The sequence below is a fragment of the Boleophthalmus pectinirostris genome, unplaced genomic scaffold (assembly GCF_026225935.1).
Source record: "Boleophthalmus pectinirostris isolate CB_2022bp ecotype Guang Dong unplaced genomic scaffold, ASM2622593v1 HiC_scaffold_16, whole genome shotgun sequence".
Classification (NCBI taxonomy): Eukaryota; Metazoa; Chordata; class Actinopteri; order Gobiiformes; family Gobiidae; genus Boleophthalmus; species Boleophthalmus pectinirostris.
This window is the reverse complement of record NW_026571095.1, coordinates 11565478-11588462: the sequence shown is the minus strand read 5'-3', so window position 1 is coordinate 11588462 and position 22985 is coordinate 11565478. Positions and strand designations below refer to the sequence as shown.

General features: G+C 38.1%; 1 protein-coding gene across 1 annotated transcript in view; it reads right to left on the bottom strand.

Annotated features, from left to right (window-relative positions):
* Positions 1–22985, bottom strand: part of LOC110159474 (adenylate cyclase type 1) — a 72413-nt gene that overhangs the window by 21893 nt on the left and 27535 nt on the right. Inside the window, exon 4 of the mRNA XM_020924035.2 lies at positions 18197–18308. Within this exon, the coding sequence (XP_020779694.1) occupies positions 18197–18308 (112 nt within the window). The remainder of the gene's footprint in view (positions 1–18196; positions 18309–22985) is intronic.

The window sequence follows — 22985 nt, the reverse complement described above, 5'->3', positions numbered from 1 at the left end:
ATTTTATGGGGTTAGTTTGTTCAGTTATAAGCAAGCTTTTTTTCTCAACTTTGAGGCAATAGTCTTGCTGATAAAACTGCAACATAAATTCTATTTCTAATTGTTGCTAAAATCTCCAGACTGAGAATTTAAAATGTCCAGACTGAGAATTTAAATGTAACTTTTTTCTAGTGGGGGAATCATGGAAATGTCAAAATATAAAGAATGCCTTGTGATACATGTGTTCTTTGAGAGGGTTTCCACAGACCTGACACATAACTTGACCTGGAGCCATCACCTTCTTGTGTACTTGGAGTTTAATGCCATATTGTGGGACATTCCAGACAAAGTAATTTCCCATCTCCATGAAGACAAGCAGGACACACCGTTAGAGAAGTTACATGGTGTGCCTTTAAGGGACAACATTTTAAGAGAGTTGAACAGGGCTGTATCTTTTCCCCTCTTGGTTTGTGTCAGCCAATCACAGCCTGCCATCTTTGCCCCTCACCCTTGAACCTGACTCCACCGGAGCAGCAGAACTATCAGCTCTTTCAGATCCTTCTATTCACCATAAATTCTATGCATTTAAGATTTCCTTATCCCCTTGCTGACAACTGTACTGTCGCTGCCATAGCCTGTTTTTTTAGGTTAAGATTATTCCATTCATTGCACCTATAGAAATGGACCTAGCTAATGGGTTCTAGTGTTCATTGGGTCCCTTCTGGCTCCATCAGTTCTGTTTCCAATTGACTTTACAATGAAAAACTGTCACCCCTCTCTCTGTAACAGTGTTTTTATTTCATGATTTTGTCTGTAAATAAATCTCTATTCCTAATATGGAACTGGCTCCAAATTCACCCCTATAACTGTTAGCGTGAGCTTCATTTGACTGGAGCCGAATGCTCCCTTAGTCCACTTCTTTATACAGTCTATGATTGCACCTCACTCTGCCCATACTCTACAGGCCATAACAAATCTTTGGAAACTATTGAAGAGACAACTTAAGAAATGACATGTCTGCCTTTAAACTGCCAGTCTATCTGATCTAAAACCACATCAAAGTAAAAATAAGTCTGAAAAACAACTTTGAATCTTTTGCCACCTCACGTCATGCCATTAGTCTCCTGTATACCTACGCACAAACTGTACCACGCTAAAATGTTTTCTACCTCTTCGGCGGTCCATTTTAGACCTATATTTAGACGCCGCGTAGAAAATACAGTTGCATTTTTACAATAGATCCCTGAGAAGATGTTCCATGTTGATTATCCCATTCATAGCATCTACCCCCACTCCTGAGACTTCGACTTTGATCGCTGTCACTTTAGGCCTCAACGTGATTCTCCACAGACACAATATGGACGGCGTGATAGAAAAACACGCTCACAAATAGAAACCATTATCAGAGGCTATGAGCAACGCATTCATTTTACTGTGGACACTGTCTCGTAGGCCTTTTTGGTTTCCATGGAGGTAATGGGATCACTGGCCATGCATGTGAGGAGCACAAAGACTCATAATTATGCACATCGGTGGGCTCAAGACAAGATGGATGCTCTATTTTTAACGCGGGAGGCATGGGAGTTAGCTAGTGGGGCATAGTAACTGCACAACGTGCACACACGTGCTCGCCGGGTGAGCCAACGGACAGCGGACAACTAATATATCAAGGAACACAAAGGTACACACGGGCAGTATTTTGTCCTTTGTGTATGTTTATAGATGCAATAAACACAACTTCATAATTTACAGTACAAAGGCTCCCCTGCTATCTTTTCTCATTTGGACAGTTGTTTGGGATACAATGCTCTGAAGTGGGACTTGATTTAGCTTCCTTCTGCTTATTTATACTTTGCAGCTAATGTCATCAGCGTTCCCTGGAGGGGTGAGGCTAACTGTATGTTCTGCTTCTGAAGCTCTGATACTCAAGTTAGACTTTAGTCTGAGCTTTAATTTAACACAACACTGATCTGACCATAGAGAACTGACTTTGCTGGAACTACAGTAGGGCCCTAATTTTTGCTATAAATAAGTCTCTCTCAAAGAATATTACACTCATAAGCTAGCATTAGCCAACAGTTTTTTCAATTAGTCACTCTCACATTTTTGTTAAAAATCAAAGTCCTTAACACAGTGTTTCCAAAACTTTTTTTCTGGGGACCCATATTTTAAAAGTCACAAACCTTCACGCCCCAAGTCAATAGACATTATTCGTAAGACACAAAATAAAGGTGGATTTGACCATTATTGAACATTAATGAGGGTATGTTATTGTTGACTGAGTGATCGTGACTCTCTGAACAATTAATATTACTATTAAGTTTGAACCAGCAATAAAAGGTATCCATAAGTTGCCAATTTGGACGTTAAATGTAGCCCATTTGTTTTTCTTTTCAACATTCAGTTGAACCAGCAATATTGGAACAAAATAGTCAATAAAATAACTACAAAAAGATTAGAAATTATACAAAACATGTCTGAATATTTCAACATTTCTAATGAGATAGGAGGGCCTGTCTGAGTTTTTATAGTACGTTCCAGTCCGGGGTGCTGGAGAAGAGCACAACACGCATATCAGATGTATAGGCAGAACTGTATATTGCAGACCTACAGGCAGATCGTGACAAAGCGACCCAAAACTGATCTCTTACGACCCAGTCTTTGGGAAACAATACCTTAACAGGACCATGAATGCTAATATCGATCACAAGTTCCTAACTTCTGAACATTCCGCCATAGATACATGCAAAACACCCCATAGCGTGTTGTCAGTGCAAGGTATCAATAAGGCACTTCCACAAGGCATATCAATCAGACCACTCACAATTAAGTTAAGATAAAGAAGACATTTTTTTTCAGGTACTTAGCATTTCACTATATCAAAGTTCATTATTTTTACAATGCAACATTTTTGTACTCAACATACAGTATATAACACTTGAGATCAATCAATTTGGAGTTTTTCATGGCCAGTGCCAATACTGTTTGTTTAGAATCTAGAGCAACAGATGGCCGATAAACCCTCAAGATATTTTTGAGTTGATATGTAGAGCTGTTTTTAATAATTTTCCCCAAATTCTGTTATTTAAATGCACTTTAAACTCACCTACAGCTCTTTTTTGCTACAAACCTAAACAAGAGCTGTATTTTCACATTTTGTGCAGCTGTCTCTTTGCACTAAAGTATTTAAATACAGTTTTATGGGTATATTTAAGCAAATCAATCAAAACAAAATATCAACATGTGCTGGAGATTTTAAGTGATTGCCAATATGCTAAAAAATGACCAATATATAAGTCTATCTCTACATGAGTCCAAAGTTTTCAAAAACATGCAAGTAAGAACAACATAGTGGGTGGAGATAGGGAGTAAGAAAACTGAGATTTTCTGAGCATTCAAGCCTCAAATGAAAAATTGATTGTACAAAATATGTCACCTTTAAGAGCCAAAGTTTAACAACACAACTCACAAACAATACTCTAATAGGCTGTTTTCTGTGTCATGCCCCAAATCAATGCGCCTCCTGCCAGTGTACATAGAGACAATTTAGAATCATTAATGAATAAACAAAACTCAAGTGATTGAGGCTCTGCAGTGAAATACTCAATATTAATTTCTAAAGAAAGAATGTCTCTGGTGACTAGTTTAATAAACAGGCTAAAGTTCACACACTGATAGTAAAACCAATTATTAACATGCCCCCCAGACTGTATACATTTAAGTTTGTCCTGAGGCAGCCCCGTGTCCTCCTGGCCTGGTGGGGGTATGTGAGGACACAGGCTAAAGGTAATACATGCAAAGAATCTGAAGCTATAGGCAATGGGAAAGCCCTGGTACTTACACTCACCCTGTACTTCTCCTGTACTAATCGGACTGCAGAGCTTAGGATCTGATTCAGACCCGAGCTGGATTACCTCTACCATGTGACTCCATCACCATTGTATGCAATCTGTAGGCTCATTAGCATACGCAGACAAGGGTGAGGAAAAAGTGCTAGCTAGGCCTGTCATAATAACAGAAGTGTAACATATTGTTGAAGAAAATATAGATGCTAAACATATTATTAATATAATATGCTACTAACACAACACACTTAAAGCAGAATTTTATCTAAACTTCTCACTATCATTAAAGGAACTGTCTACTCTACTGGTTTGCCAGTGTCTTAACCTGCATATAGAGGACACATAGACATTTCTCAGTATATAAACTGGCTATGGCTCCTGTGAAAGCTCACATCTGCCAGAATTCCCTCCCTGAGCTGCAGAGGCTGCACTAGTATTGATAGGCTGCAGATGCTGGGTTTTAGGTATTGAAGATTCAGATTTCAGGTTTAAACTAGCAACCCAAATTCATTAGTCCAGCCTTCTGACTGGATAATCACAGCATAAACACCTTGGCTCTCCAATGTTTTTATAAGAAAATAATCATCATTACAAATGTTATGAGTAAATAATATTTGAACATGTTTACCTCATGTCTGGTTACACAGATATGTCAAAAGTGAAATTTAAATAAATTAATCTAAATCTTACATACTGTTCCTTTAAGAATATGAGCTGTATAAAATAAATAGCAAAATGAAACACTTCATTAGTAATTAGTTTGTACAAAGAATCATAGATTTATTCAACCCTCTACAGTGCAAATGTTATATTAATACTGAAAAATATATTTTTTTAAAGTCTACTAGTGCAGAAAAAAGTACAATAAACATGGTTAAATGTATGACTTATTGAACTGTAAGTTGTTATAGTAATTATCGTGGCTCATGCTCATTATTATTATGTAGCTACAGCTTGTAATGACACTGGCAAGACAAAGCAACTAGGTGTTAAATTGGTGTGAAAACTGAATTCATTATTTATTCACTAATTTTACACAAGTTCGATCCACTGTCAACAAGCCAGGCTGCCATGTTTAGTTTGGACTTAGTATGGGTCCACAATGATGGGAGAGGATCGGGTCTCTACAGTGATCCATGCACCTGCTCATGAGACAGCATTTTGTATTTATAGCAGATATTGTTTGTTTTTTTGACATTGTCAAATTGTCATGTAATTAATGTTTATTAAACTTGCATTTAAATTACCCCTAAAAGTTTTGTCTTGCAACAAGTCAAACTAAGACGAACTGCCTGTATTTTTTTTATTTTTTTATGCTGTTTTAGATTATTATTATTTTAGATATTCTATTTGCAGTCTTCTAATGACTGAGACACCATCTAGTGGGAGCTATACATGTGCCAGATGTCACTAACACAAAGCTCTGAAGAAGCTGGTTAGTAGAGAAAAGTCGGCTGCAGAAGGTCAGGTAGCTCCAGTTGGGTGACATTAGCTCAGTTGGTAGAGTCTACATACACATACAACATACACATCACCAGTAGAGAGGTCAGAGGGTGGAGCGTTTCCAGCTCCCACTTATGAATGCTGTTGTTGTGTCGTTGGGCAAAACACTTAACCTTTTCCTCCAGTTCTTAGTACAATGGCTTAAGATGTATAAAATGGTTTACCCTTCTACAACCCTAGATACATTTTTGTATATCCCAACTTTTTTGCATAACTTTTGCACTAAATACCATTAAACAATGACCAGTTCTGTGTATTTTGTGATATATATTTTAATTTCTCTGTATTTTTAAAATATCAAATTAATTGAATGGTCTGTAATCAAAATGCTCACACCCGTGGTCCTTTAGTACATTTTTGTCCCATTGACTTCCATTCAAAATGGCTTTTTTTACTGGCATAACTTTGCCAAGCTAACCTTATGTTTACAGACTAGCCTCAGTTAAGATCCACTGTGGCCAATATGGAGAAACCAGCTCAACTTCTGAATCTGAGGAGAAGCCAACTGTTAGATTGTATGATGAGATCCCTGATGAGCCATTAACGGCATTAACTCAAATTGATCCTTCTGTGCATCCTAAAATGAGATGCAGTTACACAAAGGCTGGAGATTGTTTCTGCTTTGAGATGCTGGACGGTGGCCCATATATGGACTTCTTTTGCTGCCGCTTGGATGTCTCATCAGTGGATCAAACCACTGTGGAAGAGAGGAAAGTGTCACCTCTGATAACCCAGGAACCAACACCAAATCCTGAACCAGATGTGAAGAATGAACTCAGAGCAGACAACTCTCACAATAATGAAAGATCATATACCAGTGTAGAGATATCTGAAAGTGCAAGTGAGTCTCAAAGCTCCAAAAAGAAGAATCGAAACAAAAAGAGTAAGCAAACCTTGCACTTACAGACTAACCTCATCCAGCTAAGATCCACTGTGCCCAATGAGAAGGACCTGGCAAAATCCTCAACTTCTGAATTTGAGGAGAAGCCAAGTGGTGAGATCCAGGATGAGCCAATAACAGCAGTATCTCAGAATGATGTTTGACAACAGAGTCACTGCAGGGCCATTGGAAGTAATTTTTAACAGCGGGTGCTGTGAAAAAGTTCTTTGTTTTTAAATCCTCTTAGCCTATAGGGCTATTTTAAATACATTTTAAATACAAATAAATAGATTGAAATTCAAGATTTTATTGACATATACACTTTAATATAGTTTCTGGCAATTTAAATACAATTTAAGAATGTTGTCTCTGACAACAACAAAAATCTCCCTCTCGACCCCCAGCACCCCGCGGTTTTGTTGTAGGCTACAAGACTGACGAGTTCAACTGTACACCAATGTAAATAATGGCACAGAGTTCGGTGGACCCATTTAGCAGAAGGTGAAAGATAAACTAAAGATGACCAAACTGCAGTGGAATAGAGAAAAGAGACACCTCCAATACCCCAGGAACCAACACGAAAGCCTGAGCCAGAGAAAGTGAGCTCCCCTTCCCAAGATCTACACGTTGCACTGGACACTAGCAACATGTCCCCATTGGAGACAAATGGTTCTAATGTAACCACACGTCGTCCTAGTCGTGTAAGGAACAATGACAGGCATGAGGCACATACGACACAAAACTGTGTCCCACATAACAGCAGGCAAGGGCATGGATAATATAACAACCGTCCTGCTTACACATCTAGGGACAATCTTCTACCTAGAAACTGGGTCCCACATAACACTAGGGGACTGTACCACAATGGTAGGGTTGAACATGGGTTTCAAAACAGGCCACCAATACCTAACCATTACCATTACAACGGTCACACTTATGCAACTTGGGACAATTGTCCACCTAGAAACTGGGTCCCATAGAATACAAGGAGATGGTATGGAGATCACAATGTTATGTTTTATCAAAGGTTTCATAATAGGCCTCCAGTACATAACATTTACTATTACAACATTCCTAGTTATGCAGCTAGGAACTGGGTCCCACACAACATAAAAAGTGGGTATAGACATCACAGTGGCAGGTTTGAACAAGGATTTCAAGCCACGCCTCCAGCATATTACAGTAACTATTACACACATTCTACATACCCACCAAGAGGCAATTGTCAAAAGTACCAACCTATTAGGAACTGGGCTCCACATAACAATTAGGCAAGGTTATGGACTCCAGGTGAGGTTTCCCCCCAGTCTACACATGGACCAGTGTGGATAGTCCCACGATGGACCCATCTCCAGTATATAGATTACACTGGGGAGCTCTGTGCTAAACATGCAGCCCCAGCGGTACATTTGCTTGTAAACTTGTCCTATACACAGTAAAAATATCCAATAGTATCCCATACAATCGTGCCTGTGGTGGTCAAAGTGTGGATGTTCACCACGATGAGGCGACAGCAGCAGCCTGGCTGGCAGGGCGCTCCGGGTGGCCAACCTTCACCAAAGCCCCCTCGCCCACAATGAGCGCACAGAAGCCAGGCAGGGCGATCCATGGTCCCGCTGAGCCATAAGCAGTGAGGCTTTTCCCGCAGCTTTAGTAAACCAACCTCCTCTGACTGCTCCACATTAAATAAGTGTAAACAAGACCACAGACCAGGAAGCATCCATGATCCAACACAATCTCATGCCCAGACCTTTTCATCTGGGTTCAACTTTAGGCCAGGTGATGTGCAGTGAGGTTAACAGCTGGTGAGACAAAGTGTAGGCTCAGAAATGTTGATGAGCTCTAAGTTGATTTTCTTTAAAAATCACTTAAACTAATAAAACACTGTGTTTTAATAAATTATTTACGCACTAAAAGAAAGAAAGAAAAGAAGAACCCGGGGCATCCACACTAAACTCCATAATGTAGGGCATTGCTTGGTTGTGGGCAAATAACTTTATATATAAAATATTTTAAGCATTTATTTATTTAAATTTGTTTCTTATTGACACTGAGCAGTTCTTTATTCCCAAAATGGTCACATTTTTCCACCACCTTCAAAGCACTTTACAACAAGGAACCACTCACCCATTCATACACCAGTGTACGCAGACACTGTGGGCAAGGTGGGTTAAGTGTCTTACCCAAGGACACAACAGCAGCAGCATTCATCTGTGGGAGCTGGAATCACACCAGCCAACCTGTGTGTCAGTGGATCTGATCGCTCAACCTGTGATGTTTTTTATGTCGAGAGCAGGATTCAAACCGCCAACCTTCAGATCAGTGGGCAAATGCGCTACCAACTGAGCTACTGCCACCCAGAAGAACAGTTGAGACACCTGGCTCGCCTGACTGCACGTTGCTGTCTCCCCTTTGCTCTCCATTTGGTGGCAAACGTGGCGACATGCTGCATGCTGTCTGTTCGCACCATCAGTCAGACGCCCTTCCCTTTTTTGACGTAAGAGGTGACCAAGGCGAATGTTCGTCTTGAGAACAGAGCGTCTAATTTGCGCATCTGAAGCAGTTTCAAACCAATGTTTCAGTGGCGCGTTGGCTGCGGGAGGTGCGATTTGATGCGATTTGTATGTGCACATGGCTTTACACTGCATAGTGTTGTTTTGTTTTTTAAAGTTTGATTGGTTAATATTTTTGTAGAATGTGGAATCTTTTCAACCAAAAAAGTGTGTGACTCAAAAAGATTGAAAAAGACTGGTTGGATGCATCTGGCATTTATGCACATGGAACTCTGGGAGATAAGATCAGGGCCCAGACTACACTTCGCTGACAAGCCTACTGTTTTGTTATTGTTTAGTATACACCAATACACAATTATGATTTTAATCAGTTTTAAGTGAAATTGGAGCAGAAACTAGTCATTCAAATAGGACACACTCATTTTCATTCTTATATTATCCTATTATTTAAGAAATTATAAACTCAGGTGTAAACCTATTTAATAATAATCCTTGATTTCATGATTCAAAATCTTGATCAAAACCACTATTAAATGAATGGCACCATGCTAAAGGTTAACATATGACAGTATAGCACTGGGCTTTCCAGAGCACTTTAGAATAGTTTCTGTTCTGACATCCTGCCTGTAGCTACAAGCACAGTCAATGGCATCTTGTACAACACACTTTAATTAAGAAACACAAAGTTCATTCTGGAAGCTATTATGGCACTATGGCAATGTGAATGAAATATCACAGGCTTGAATGTCTCTGCAACATTCAACACGAAGATAACAAACGACAATCTCACAACAATTATTATTAGACAAACAGAGATGTCAGAAGTGTCCGCCGTCACAGCTCTTAGAGGAGGTGCGAGTGAGAGAGGAACACGGAAGTCTGAGTCGAAAAAGACATTAGCCTCCTAAAAATGGAAACATGAGAGAGGAAGAGAGGGAGGAAGAGAGTGCAGGAGAGGAGTGAGCAGGGGGGCATAAAAGACAGGCTGCCCGTCAATCACAGGGAGCGGAGGAGTCTGGGAACTGGCATACAGGGAGGTGTGGAGGAGAGAGAGAGAGAAAGAGAGAGAGAAGCGGAGACTGCCATGGAAAAGAATACATGGCACATCTAGCCCAAGTCTCTTCATGTTGCATTCACACAACAAACTCAGAGGTGACAGAATGTTGTTTTTCCTGCCGGACATTTGGGAAAAAGTGACTAAGGAGTGATCCAAAATGTCCAGTTATAGGGATAATCTGTAGAATGTAATGAAATGTAAAAATAATGGACCAAGTAGGAATGGGTGATATGCATAACCTGAATATAAAGAAGTGGAGGAGACCTAAAAAAAATCTCATATTTTTCTCCTAGACTATCTGAGCATTGTTTAAGACCAGTGTGAGCAAATGCCTTTTTGCTCTGGCTTCTCATATTTTGCTCCAGAAAAACAGGCCACTGAACCGCTCAGATTAGACTCCTCTGTAGGCATGAAAGAGATCTCTATTTGGCCTTAACCAAATCTCAAACTTTGTCTCCCACAAAGACACTGGAGAGATTTCATCTTCGGCTCAAACTAACCTCAATCTAGGCTCTGTGTAGTACTTCTCATCAGCTGCTCAACTTGAACTAGGACAAACATTAAACTCATTGGTCAATGTGGGTTTGGCGCAAGATTTTCAAATTCAGTCTGCGCTGTGATTGGCTGAGAGCTGCTGTCTCTCTGAACAGCTGAGCTTTGATTGGCTGTTTTCAGAGCTGCTGAAGAATATGTGTTTTGGTCCCAACAGTACAACATCTCTATCAATATTAGGCTTATTTCAGTACTTCTACTGCCCTCAACTACAATGACGGTAAAAAGGCCTGTAACGAGCGAGTGTTACGTCACCCACAGTGTTCAGCGCCACTCAAATGAAGCTTGTGATTCTAGTGGTTATAGGAGCAAATTTGGAGCCAGGCTCTATATTATAAATAGGATTTTTTGCCAGACAAAATAGCAAAATAGGTTCAAATAGCAAAATAGGTTCATGTAGAGCAGGTTAATTCGAACATTTTAAGACCAAAATGCCGAGGCTGACAGCAACAGTCACAGAGACAGGGGCCACAATATTCCAAGTCAATGACTAAAATAACTTTTAAGGGCAATTTTGTTACAGAGACTTAATAATCCATTTTATTTATTGTTTTGGTTGTGTTTAGTTCAACAATGGTTTATTCACGTGCATTCTTGTTCACAAGTCCTTGCTGTAAGCAAGAGTACATTAGGCTATTCTTATGTTAACAAGTCTATTTTATTTAGGTCTGTTGTTTTTGGTTGTCTTGCAGTTCCTAAGTTAAATGTTCTTTAGAAAGTAAAGTTTATTGATCTTTGAAAGGGTGGATTTGCATTTTTATTCCATTGTCATTATATTAGTTGAAAATGGTCTCAAAATGTCAATATTATTGTTTATCGCAATAATTTCTTGGTCAATTAATCATTCAGCAAAATCTGCTATCACTAATGGTAAATAATATCTTTTGCTTGGTTTAACCATTTTTAATGCCCTTTTATGATATTGTTTAATTAGTGAGCTAATCATGCTAGCACTTGCTCAGATGCAGATGTCTTCATTTCATTTATTGGCGATGGACAAACTACATCATTTGGAATCAGCTAGTAGCTGCTGCTAGTGCTAGCATTGTTGTTAGCACTGTTAGCTTGAACCTAACTGTAGAACAGCACTTGATTTAACTGGGACTCTGGGACAGAAAATGTATTGATGTGTACTTGGATTTCAGTGTGCTGAATTAGAGAGTCTGTATACAGTACTAGTATATGTGGAAATTCTCAAAAAATAGAAATACCACAGAACACTTTGTGTTTCAGTTTCAGCCTAATAAACGAGCAGGCTACACAATATAAATCCAGTAGTAGCTAATTGTATTTATGTGAAGAATATTTGTATAGGAACATGAAAGTATATTATTAAATATTAATTAGTAATTATTAATTATCATAATGATTTTAGCTCTATTAAATGAAGTATTTCCCTTAATGTTGTTTTCCCCCTCTGGTTTTCAGGCCTGTTCTAATCTCAGCTCCTGCTCCATCAGCCACCTGAAAACGATGACCAACTGGAGGAAAAAGTAAGAACTGTTTCTCAGGCAATGCGAGCATCTTTCCCTGTACCAATGTGATGACTATAAAACAAGTGATTAAAAACTGCACCAAAAGAACTGTACCCAAAATGTGAATCAGTCACCATCTTCCATGGACACACTGACTCTTGAAGATACACTGAGAAATTTCTGAAGAGACCCAGGTAGACTCTTTATCTCACCAACCTGACTTTTGAAACTTTGAACATTCTATGTATAACCATATGTGAAATTGAGACTCATTAATGACTGTATTTGGAGCATATGAAAGGTTTTAGTTGGAGTTATGATTATTAGCCAAAACTATATGTGTGTATGTATAAGTTACAAAGAGTTAAAAATAAAATTGAAACTACACAAGGGTGCTTGGATTGACAAAATGTTAAAAAAAAAACCTTTACCATGTTCAGTTCAGTCATCACTAAACAACATTTTGAAATTAACAAATGTTTTATTCTTTCTCAATTGTATGTTTTAGGACAAGATATGATTTGAAATTTGAGCCATTAAAAAGGTTTCTCCCCAATAGGTCAGTCAGTCGGTCAGGACCAGTCAAGCAGGACTCCTGTTTGTGTCCCCTGTTGCTCCTAGTGAATTTTAGGAGAAACAAACAAGACTCACACCAGACAAATCTAGCACTATAATGAGACTACAATGAGAGTCTCAACATTGTCTTCCGACTTAAAAAAAAAAAAGCCATATTTGAGTATAATTTTTTACTCTGGGAAGGGAGTGTGATGGCAGCTAGAGGGTTAGCTATATTGATTTATATATATATATATATATATATATATATATATATATATATATATATATATATATATATATATATATATATATATATATATATATATATATATATATATATATACAGTCTATGGTGATATGACAAAAGAAATTATTTCACAATTGATGGAGAAATAATATCTCTGTGTGGTGGTAGCCCCACACTGTAAGTTCTTTCCTTCTTATCTTGGCCTACACCGTCAGAGCTATAGTATTCCCTTTAACAGAAAACCAAAATACATTTATCACTGATATTAGCCCACCCCAGTACCAAGGAATTAGAACTGATGACAGAGGTTTAGGTGAGCTTCAATAGTATCCACACATGTAAAATTTTGTCAAAGTGTGTGGTTCTCGCTGGTCAAGTAATCACTCTCTGCCATCAGCCTCTCTGACGACCGCTAACCTTTCACTAACACAGCACATTAATAATACATAACAAAGTGGATGAGGTCCTTGGCGTAACAGTGTAGACCGGTCAGTACTTGGATCAGATGCACAGATTACAACAAGGAAAATGTCATAAAGGTTTATACAGACAATAATCCTTTAATGCACTTACTTACAATGCTATAAGTTTTCAATGCTGGCTATTGTTTGGCCTTTGCTATCAAACTAGCTCCTCTAATGATCTTTTGTGCTTTGTTTTAGTTTTGGGATACTGCTTTTTTCTTTTTTTCTTTGATCTTGCCTCGTTTGAATAGATGCACTGTGGACATGAAAGTTACAAAGTGGACAGTCACAATTACAATCAGAACTGGGGGTAGTGACAAAGAACAAAGAGTCAAACAGAAAAGCCTGGAGGTACTTGACAAATCTGCATAGAAGCACTTTTTTGTTCATTGTATTTGTTTCATATGAGTGTGTATGAAATAAAACATGCAAGCAAAAACAATGAATAAAAGATGCTGTACCTATTTTTTTTTTTTATGTAATAAAGTCAAAAGTGTCTTGCTCCAGTACAGTATATTGTAAAAGAAGCTTGTAGGGTCAAAATGAGACCTCTGTGTTTTGTCTGCATCTAAAAAAGCATTTTATTGGCCATGGCAGTGAATCAGGAAGTAATGGTGTGCTGTTAACATGCTAGTTGTTTCCTCTGAAAGTTATGAAAAGTTATACTAATATATAATTGCAGTGACTAATTAGGAAGGTAAATGTTCATTAAGAAAGTGTGGAATAACTTTGTACCACTGCAAACCATTTAAAATGAATTTAAAATGAAAATGTTCTGTTTTTCCAGTTTTTAAGATGATAAAAATCAAGTAGTGTCTTTACTTCCATTAGTTAAAATATGGGACTTCACAGGAACGATCTATCTATCTATGACATTTTCAGTATTTTATTGCTTTGCTGTTTCATCAATTTGTTGTTTGTTGTGTAGCTGTTTTTATTTTATAATCTGTAGATTCAGTATTTTATAGACTACTACACTAACTGTGCCCCAATTATTTTAACACATAGAAGCCCAAATATCTGACATACAATTACAATTCACAAACGGAATACTGAATTTATCTGAGTTAATTAATTATTACTATTACTTACTAATATTATCCTAGCTAACTACTTGATCATTTACCTGTTAAATATTTCAAAATTGCATCATCAGCTCTTTCCATATTTTTGAATAACGAGATTTTTAAAGCCACTCTCTTCTTAAACCATATCCAGAAGGGTAAATGACATTTTTTTCCAACCAGTTTGTTTGTCTGTGCTTTTAGATCTCCATGTTGTGTGAATTAAAACATGGGAAGAGAGAGAGAAGGCTAGTCGTCTGTTTGCGGGCGAGCAGCGGGTTCCTGGCGGACATCCCGGTCTGCCTGCAGGCCCGGAGAGCAGCCAGGTGGTGTGGGGGCGCCGTTCAGCTCTGTGTGTGTATGGACTGCTCTATGTGTGTATGTACGCAGAAGAAGAGGCTCTGACCGCAGCCTGCCACTTCCTGCCCGAGTGTATGTGACAGAGCGGGCGTCGGGGCAGGGAGTACGACAACATTCAGTGACAAGTTTGGATCGTTTTGAAACCACAACAATCCCAATGCACAGCTCAGCAAAAACGTGTCTGAAGTCATACTGAAACAAGACATAAACATCATCAGAACAGAAGAAATGTGTTCATGCAAGACAATCAGTTTTGGGCAAAGAGGCCATTTGCCAGTGAGCTTTGGGGGGGCTGTACCTGATTTTACATATACTAGTCCCTGTTTTTTGGTCCAAATGAGTTTTGAGCTCCAATTCTTCACAGAGCTGCTTTATCAGAGTGCTCTTGGCACTGCACACACCCGTACCATTAGGATGACATCCTGCAAATCTGAGAACAAATTATGTTTTGCCTTACAGTCCCTGACAAAAGTCTTGTCGCTTATCCATTTTGTAGAAACAAAAGCTTATATCCTGACTTTAAATTAATCGATTGGTTTTAGAAATGTCTCATATGAAAGCTAAAATCCTCCCAAATTATGCTCAATATACTAAAATAAATTTGCTTCACTGAAGAAAGATTGATCATTTAATGAACACAGAAAGGTCAGATTTTGGCAAGACAAAAATGTTGTCGCCTACAGAAAATTGAACAAATAATTTACTTCAAATACAAAAATATATTGCATAACATCAGTGAATTAAGTAGTGGTGCTGTGAGATCCATATTTAATATCTTGTATGACTTCCATGAGCTTCAAGGACTACATCCATGAGGTTCAACAATGATTCATACAATTTGTTGATGAAGTCATCAGGAATAGCAAAGAAAGCGTCTTACATGCCTCCCAGAGTTCATCAAGATTCTTTGGTTTTGCCTTCCATGCTTCCTCTTTCATTCTACCCCAGACATGCTCAATGATGTTCATGTCTGGTGACTGGGCTGGCCAGTCCTGGAGCACCTTTATCTTCTTCGCCTTGAGAAACTTTGATGTAGAGATAGAAGTATGCGATGGAGCACCATCCTGCTGCAAAATTTGACCCCTTTTATGGTTGGGAATGTAAGAGGAGCTAATACTTCTTGATATTTTAGGCTATTGATATTGCCTTCCACCCTGCAAATGTCTCGCACAGCCCCATACTGGATGGAACCCCAGACCATGATTTTTCCGCCACCAAACTTAACTCTTCTGGGTGAATCCTGGATCCATGCTGGCTCCAGTAGGTCTCCTGCAATATTTGCGGCGGCTGTGATGTAATTCAACTGAGGATTCATCTGAGAAATCCACCTTCTGCCACTTTTCCAGTGTCCATCCTTTTAGCAGGCTGTGGGCCTTGCAAATGCCACACGGTTTTTTAATTGCCTTTTGTTTAGTGCTGGTTTCTGTGCACTGATTCGACCATGGAGGCCATTTCGAGACAGAATTCTACAAACTGTTGTGGTTGACACAGGGACTTGAGGTGACCAGGCCTGGTGGAGTCTGCTGCAGTGGAAAAGGAGCTGGCCTTGGATTTTCAAATCAACAAACGGTCCTCCCGAGCAGTTGTCTTGCAGGGTCTGCCGGACCTGGGCTTGCCAAAAACATCTCCAGTCATTTCAGATCTTTTTCTTATTCTTTGTACTTGACGCTGAGACACATTGAAGGTATCAGTCACCTCAGCAGTGGATCTGGTCTTCAGCCTCTTGATAATTAACGCTTTGGTCTCAGGGTGGATCTTAGGCATGTTGTCAGAGGTCAAGTTGCAGTTGATGTGAAGGTCTGGTGTGCTGGGGGTCTTTTTATACACACCCACAGCACCACTACTTAATTCACTGACGTTATGCAACATATTTTTGTATTTGAAGTAAATTATTTGTTCAATTTTCTGTAGGTGACAAGACTTTTGTCTTGCCAAAATCTGCCCTTTCTGTGTTCATTAAATGATCAATCCTTCTTCAGTGAAGCTAATTTATTTTAGTATATTGAGCATAATTTGGGAGGGTTTTAGCTTTCATATGAGACATTTCTAAAACCAATCGATTAATTTAAAGTCAGGTTATAAGCTTTTGTTTCTACAAAATGGATAAGTGACAAGACTTTTGTCAGGGACTGTAGTGCAGGTACACTACCAGTTAAAAGTTTGGACCCACCTACTAATTCAATGTTTTTTCCTGTATGTTTACTACTTTCTGCTTTTGATATACATGCACAAGACCACAAACATTTGTATGGAATTATTTCAAGGAAAAAAGTGAAATAATCCTTAATAATTGAACATTTTTGACATAGCAAAAGGTGGCTAATTTGAGGATTTGATCATAACATATATTTAAAAAAAAAAAAAAAAAGAGTTATTACAGAGTTATTTAACTTTTTTCCCTCTTTGGTACATAATTCCATCACATTCCATTACATCTTAATTCATATACTTGATGTTTTCCGTATGTAATAAATAAATAAAAAAAAAACATTGAATGAGAGGATGAGTCCAGACTTTTGACCGCTAGTGTATATTGTATAAGCCGCTCTTGAGGTCAAAATAAAGAAGAAGAAGAAGAAGAAAGAATAAATAATAAAGAAGAATAAAGTGAGCAGTTAGCATGCTAGTTGTTGTTAGCATTGCTGTGGCCACAAAACCTCCGCTTTTGACCTCTGAAAGTTACTGCTCTAGTCACCGCTGCCCTGGCACAGGCTGACAAGAACGGCTGCCAGTCTGCAATCAGCAACGGCCTTTCCAGGAACATTAGCTGTTTATAGACAGTGAAGACCTGGTAAAAATACTTTGTAAATACTTTATATGGTAAAGATTGCTTAGTTGGATGTCTGTTTGCATTTATATTTTTTCATATTTTTGTGTTCAACCAGCTAAAAATCAAACTCCCAACTTTTTCTAAACAAGGCACAACAAGACAGCGATCCTGTTTTGCTTGATTTAATAATTCTACACTTTTCATTGTAGCATTATCAAACATTTCCTTATAAAAAAAAAAAAAAAAAAAACATGTGCTGGGAGATCTCAAAGAACCATGAAACCTTCTATGAAAGCAGAAAAGAGTGAGTTGTAATCCGGTGGATTAGTGGATTGAAGGGCATGTCATGTGCCGAGTGTATAAGAGAGGCCAGATTACATAAACAGTAGCACAAGCTTCTTCCGACCAGAGCGTGCCAAGTCACTTCCACAATCACACACTGTATTAGAAAAGTTTGATTGAAAACTTTTGGGGTGTTATAGCGATGCGTTTGAAAGAGTTGGCAAACTGGAGTGGCAAAATTCACAGTAATAGTTGAGTAGATTTTTAGTGCTGTAATCACAAAGAGTACAATATTGACAGATGGAGAGTTAAAATCTTTTCTTGCTCAAACTAAGAGAGGGACTGGCACAGGCCAGACTGCTCTCCAAGTCTGTGCATTCAGACCTTCCATACAAACGCAGCCGAGGCAAGATTTAAGTGTGTATAAATCTGACCCAGATTATAGAGGTCTGTCAACTTTCTCAAATGAAGTAGCAGATAATCATATTAAGCATCATATGGGCCTGAGTATCCACTGTGACATCACGCTAAGCTGCTGCTAGCGTGGCATGTGCCGGAAGCCTGGACAATGGCATACCATCAGTGGGGAAAAAGGAAAGAGCTGACCCTAATGCTAACCATGACTGCAATTTCAGATTTAAACTCACCGTAGCGAGCTCATCAAATTTCCCAAACAGCTCATTGAGAAGTTTCACCAGCTCCTGAGCCGTGCACTGGGAGGCGAGGCTGGTAAAACCCACGATGTCTGCGAACAGGATGCTGCAAGACACAGAGGAAGTGGAGATTCGATTATGGTATATTTATTATAAGCAGTTACTGTAAAATCACAAGTGCGACTAAGGGTTTAAGGTATACTGTGTAACTTTCCTGATGGGTGATTTGCTTCATGGGTTTCTTCATGGAGATATTATTGCATTGAATCAAATATTCCACAATATGGCATTAAACTTATTTATAAAGGTCAAGTGGAATCTGTGCAGAATGTATTCACCTGCTTGTCTCCACGTAGATAAGGTCAATGGCCTACAGTGAAACATTCCAGCCAAAGCAATAACATCTCAGTGGAGACAAGCAGGTGGTGAGCCCTCTATCAGAAAAGTTACACAGTGCATATTTAACAAAGCATGAATAAAGACTTAATTCCTAATGAGCAAATAGTTTATTAAGAATGGTTCAGGCTACTTAATTAGCAAAACAAACCAAAAAATGAGAACATATCACACCAATCTTTGTGTCTTTGCACTGGCTTTCTGTACGATTTAGAGTTGATTTTAAGATTTTTGTTTGTTTTTAAAGCTTTTGAATGGACTGGCCCTCATCCAGTCTTCCTCCCCCGTGCGCTCTCCGAGGTCCGAGGGCCAGCTCCAACTCGTGGTGCCAATGACGAGACTTAAAATCAGTGGTACAGGGTCTTCTCTGTGGTTGGCCCTAAGCTCTGGAACGCTCTGCCCCCCCACGTCCGAAGAACAGACCGCACCGTGGAGAGTTTTAAGTTTCATCTTAAGACCCACTTTTACTCTCTGGCTTTTAACATTGCATGAGTTGTGTGGTCCTCTGTGCGTTTTATTGATCTATTTTATTACATTCATTGTTTAGTCATTTTTAGCTTTATGCATTTTAACACTTTTTATTTATCGTTTTTAAATATAATTCCCTGTCTTTTATTGTATTAATTTGTCTGTGTAGCACTTTGGAAACTGTCATGTTTATAAAATGTGCTACATATAAATAAAGTCGATTGGATTGGATTGAATTACTAAACCTGAATTATTATGTATAAAATATTAGTTCATTATGAATTAAATGTTTGTTCATGCTTTATTTATTAAGGGAAATGTATTTACTATACAGCAGAGCTAGATTATTTTTTTATTTCTGTTTAGCTTGTTAGCCTTGGCTGAGACATTGCAGGTGAATTTAGGTTACATTTGAAAACATTTCCGGTGCCTCAGGAGTATTTTGATATGTAAATTAGACTCTGATTAAATTAATACAGCATGATGCACTATGTAGCCAAGGGGTTTGGTTGCAGCACATACACTAGGCTCTGTGCCAGCCTAAGACTTGTGAGATCCCCGCTTCAGCAATTTGCAATGTTCCTCACAATTTTCTATAAAAAATTCAAACTAATTCAAACTAATTCAAGCCAAACAAAGAAGATGAACAAGTCCCTCAAAAATTCCTATCCAAATCAAGTTGAAGACCGGAAAACAATAATTTCCCATTAAAATCTTAGAAGCTTATGAATCATGATAATGGCTTCTGTATGGTTAACTGAAATATCACAATTCCTAGAAAAACATTATCCAGATGATTAAGCCTTTTCTACCATGGACCACTCAAGTTAGACACAAGATTAATAAAACCCTCTGCAAATAAAGAAAAGCTTTAAACAATGTCAAGTTAAAAAAAAAAAAAAACACTAAAATTCGTTTAAAAATATATATATATTTGGCTTCTGAACAATAGCTACTGGACAAATGAAGGATTACATAAGCAAATTTATAAACATAGAAAGTAGAGCATAAATCAGGTGAATGGTGCCCTAATGCAGATTTGACACTGGATACGTTTATATGACCAGTAAAAATTAGAATCTAGAATAATCAGGTAACCCAATATTTAAATCTGATGTTATACGCACAAAAAGAAATCTAATCATCAAAGTACCTGGTGACGTGCTTCAGTTAATCAGTGTATTTATAGATTAACTGTTGTGTTTAGTACGATACATTTTAAAATAATCCATAAGATTTTCTCTTAATTTTTGTGAAACCTGTGCTCAGACAGAAAGCAGATTACTCATATTCATTGATTAGATGAATACTTTGAAAATGTATTTAGTTACAGAATATCTGCCTTAAAATGTATTTGGTAAGGTATTGTGATACATGGTCCAATCAGAGTACTGTATTCTGAATACTCAGAATACTTTTACACTGAGTTGCACTAAAATTATAGAGTAAAAACACATAAATAGGATTAAAAACAGGTTTATGTTCATTTCAGTGTTTGTTATGCATTTATTTATCACTAATTGGAGATGGAAAAATCACACATGCACTCACCACAAGAGCAGAGCTGTCTGTTTTTCTCACTGATTACGTGCAGTTTGAGGCCTAAATTACATGATTAAATACCATAATGTATTCCTTTCATTTTAGGAAAGAACTGTATTCAAAACTACCAAATGAAAAAGTACCTGTACCAGAATACAGTTAATCAAAAGTAGTTTTCAGAATACATGTTCAGTTACTTCCCAGCATGTACATTCATGCAAACATAGACATTGTATTTATTTGCATGGTTGGACCAGTAACCAGTAACTCAAAATAATCTTTAGCTGAAATCCCCTGTCCTAAATGAATGACATGCACAGTAAGGGGAAAATCATGTGCCTGCTGTATTGTAGCGCGTGTTGAAGCAGTGACTTAAAAATAGAAGTGTGATCATTCTCACGGGGATCAAGGTGGAGGCATGTCTGTAGGAGAGAGAGGAGAGAGAGGGCTGGGGGCAAAACACACCCACGAGGGGCTGTCTGTACCAATGGGTCAGCCTTTTGACAAATACAGATACCTTAAGGATAAGGTCATTGTGTTATCTAAAGCATACTGTTTTTCTGTTATTACTCTAGGGTGACCAGACATCTCTTTTTACCCAGGACAGTCCCACTTTTGAACCCTGTGTCTCCTGTGCCAGCAGATTTAACCAAAACCAGTGATTTGTTCCATTTTTATACAAGAAATGTCCTATGTGTCTCTATTTTTGACCAATTTGATACTTGCCAACAGTAGAGGGGCACGCATTGTCATTTGTTTAGCTAAAATAGAGAAAAAAGCACTTGAACATGACCATAAAACAAAAAATGCACCAACAGTAGTCCCTAAGATTATACACTGATCCACAAGTGAGTCAGAAATGGACAACGTTACATGCTCTATTCACAGTTTTATTTATACCAACCATCCAAAACCGGGTTTGTCCCAGTTTTGAATTTTGAAAATCTGGTCACCCTATAATACTCATTTCACTAAATCATAGTTGAAATAATAAACATAACATTACATTTAATATGTTTTTAATCTAGATATGACTTATGTAGAGGTAATTTCATAACTGTTATTTGGCTAGCAAGTACAACCTTAATGTTAACAAGGGCCAAAACATGCCTAAACTGCACAATAGTTCTGATTTGACAAATACAAATAGCAGATCAAATTTATGAATCGTAAGATTAATCTGATTTAAATAGCAAAAGAACCAAATCTTCAGATAACTTGCTCACTAATGTCTCTACTCTGCTGTTGTCCTATATAAATCCTTATAATCTAAATAAAATGATAAGTCAACTAGTACACATTGTGGTCATCTAAGGACTACAGCCCTGGTACATCCAAAAACAAACATATCACTCTCATTCTAACATATAAAACATTGATGTGAGTGCTGGAGGTTGCATGATGCATAATGCAAACATTCAGGAAGACAGTTGGGTTAATGTAGAAGGAAGTTTCCATATTTGGGTGGGTGGAAGTGGGCAAGGGCGATGCCATTTTTGACAGTCAGACAGCTAACCGCTAATGATGCTCTTAAGCAGCTGCTGAAGATGGTAGTTAGAAATTGTGCATACATGTGGCTATATAATGCATTTCAGATCATGCTTACAGTTGCTAATACTAGTTGTAAATACATTCATCAAACTGTTGAAGTGTTAACAAAAACTCCACTAGTTATCGCTGTACCATCTTCAGTAGCTTTAGTTGTGTTATGTTTACAATTACACATGTTTAACACACAGACCCTGGTTAAATTTGTCTCTCAAACAGAAAATACTTTGTTCCACCTTGTGATGTCAGGTAACAACACAGGAAGTGCTTCACTGGGTTTTTAAACTCCATACAACTTAAAGGGACAGTCCAGAATTTTGGACATAGGACTTCATTTCCTAGTTAGCCAGACTGTAGGAAACGTGTGGAGACACTTTTTTAAATATTCCATTCAGTCCTTGCATTTGCAGAGGTCACTTGTGCTAGGCTAGTGAATGTCAATGGCCATAGTTATCCTGCCACTAAAAACAGTCTTACCCACTCCACAAAGCAATGTAATCTATTATTACACTGGACTGTGAATGTCTTTGTAGATAGAATCATTTTAGAAGTAAAGCCAACCTTGCATTTGAAGGATTTATGTCTGAGCAGCAGCAGTGAGTTGTACTTCCTGATAGAAAGCTTGGCAGCGGCGGCCTGATATTACCTAGCACCTTACCGGCAAAGTGAAATTCCACTGCTGCTGAGAAAATAGTCCCTCAGCATGCAATGATTCACGTGATGAAAGGTTAGTTTTATTTCAAACATTATTCTGTCAACACAGACATTTACATCGGCAGTCTGGCATAATAATAGATTTACTTCGGGTGTTTTGTGGAGTGGGTAAAAC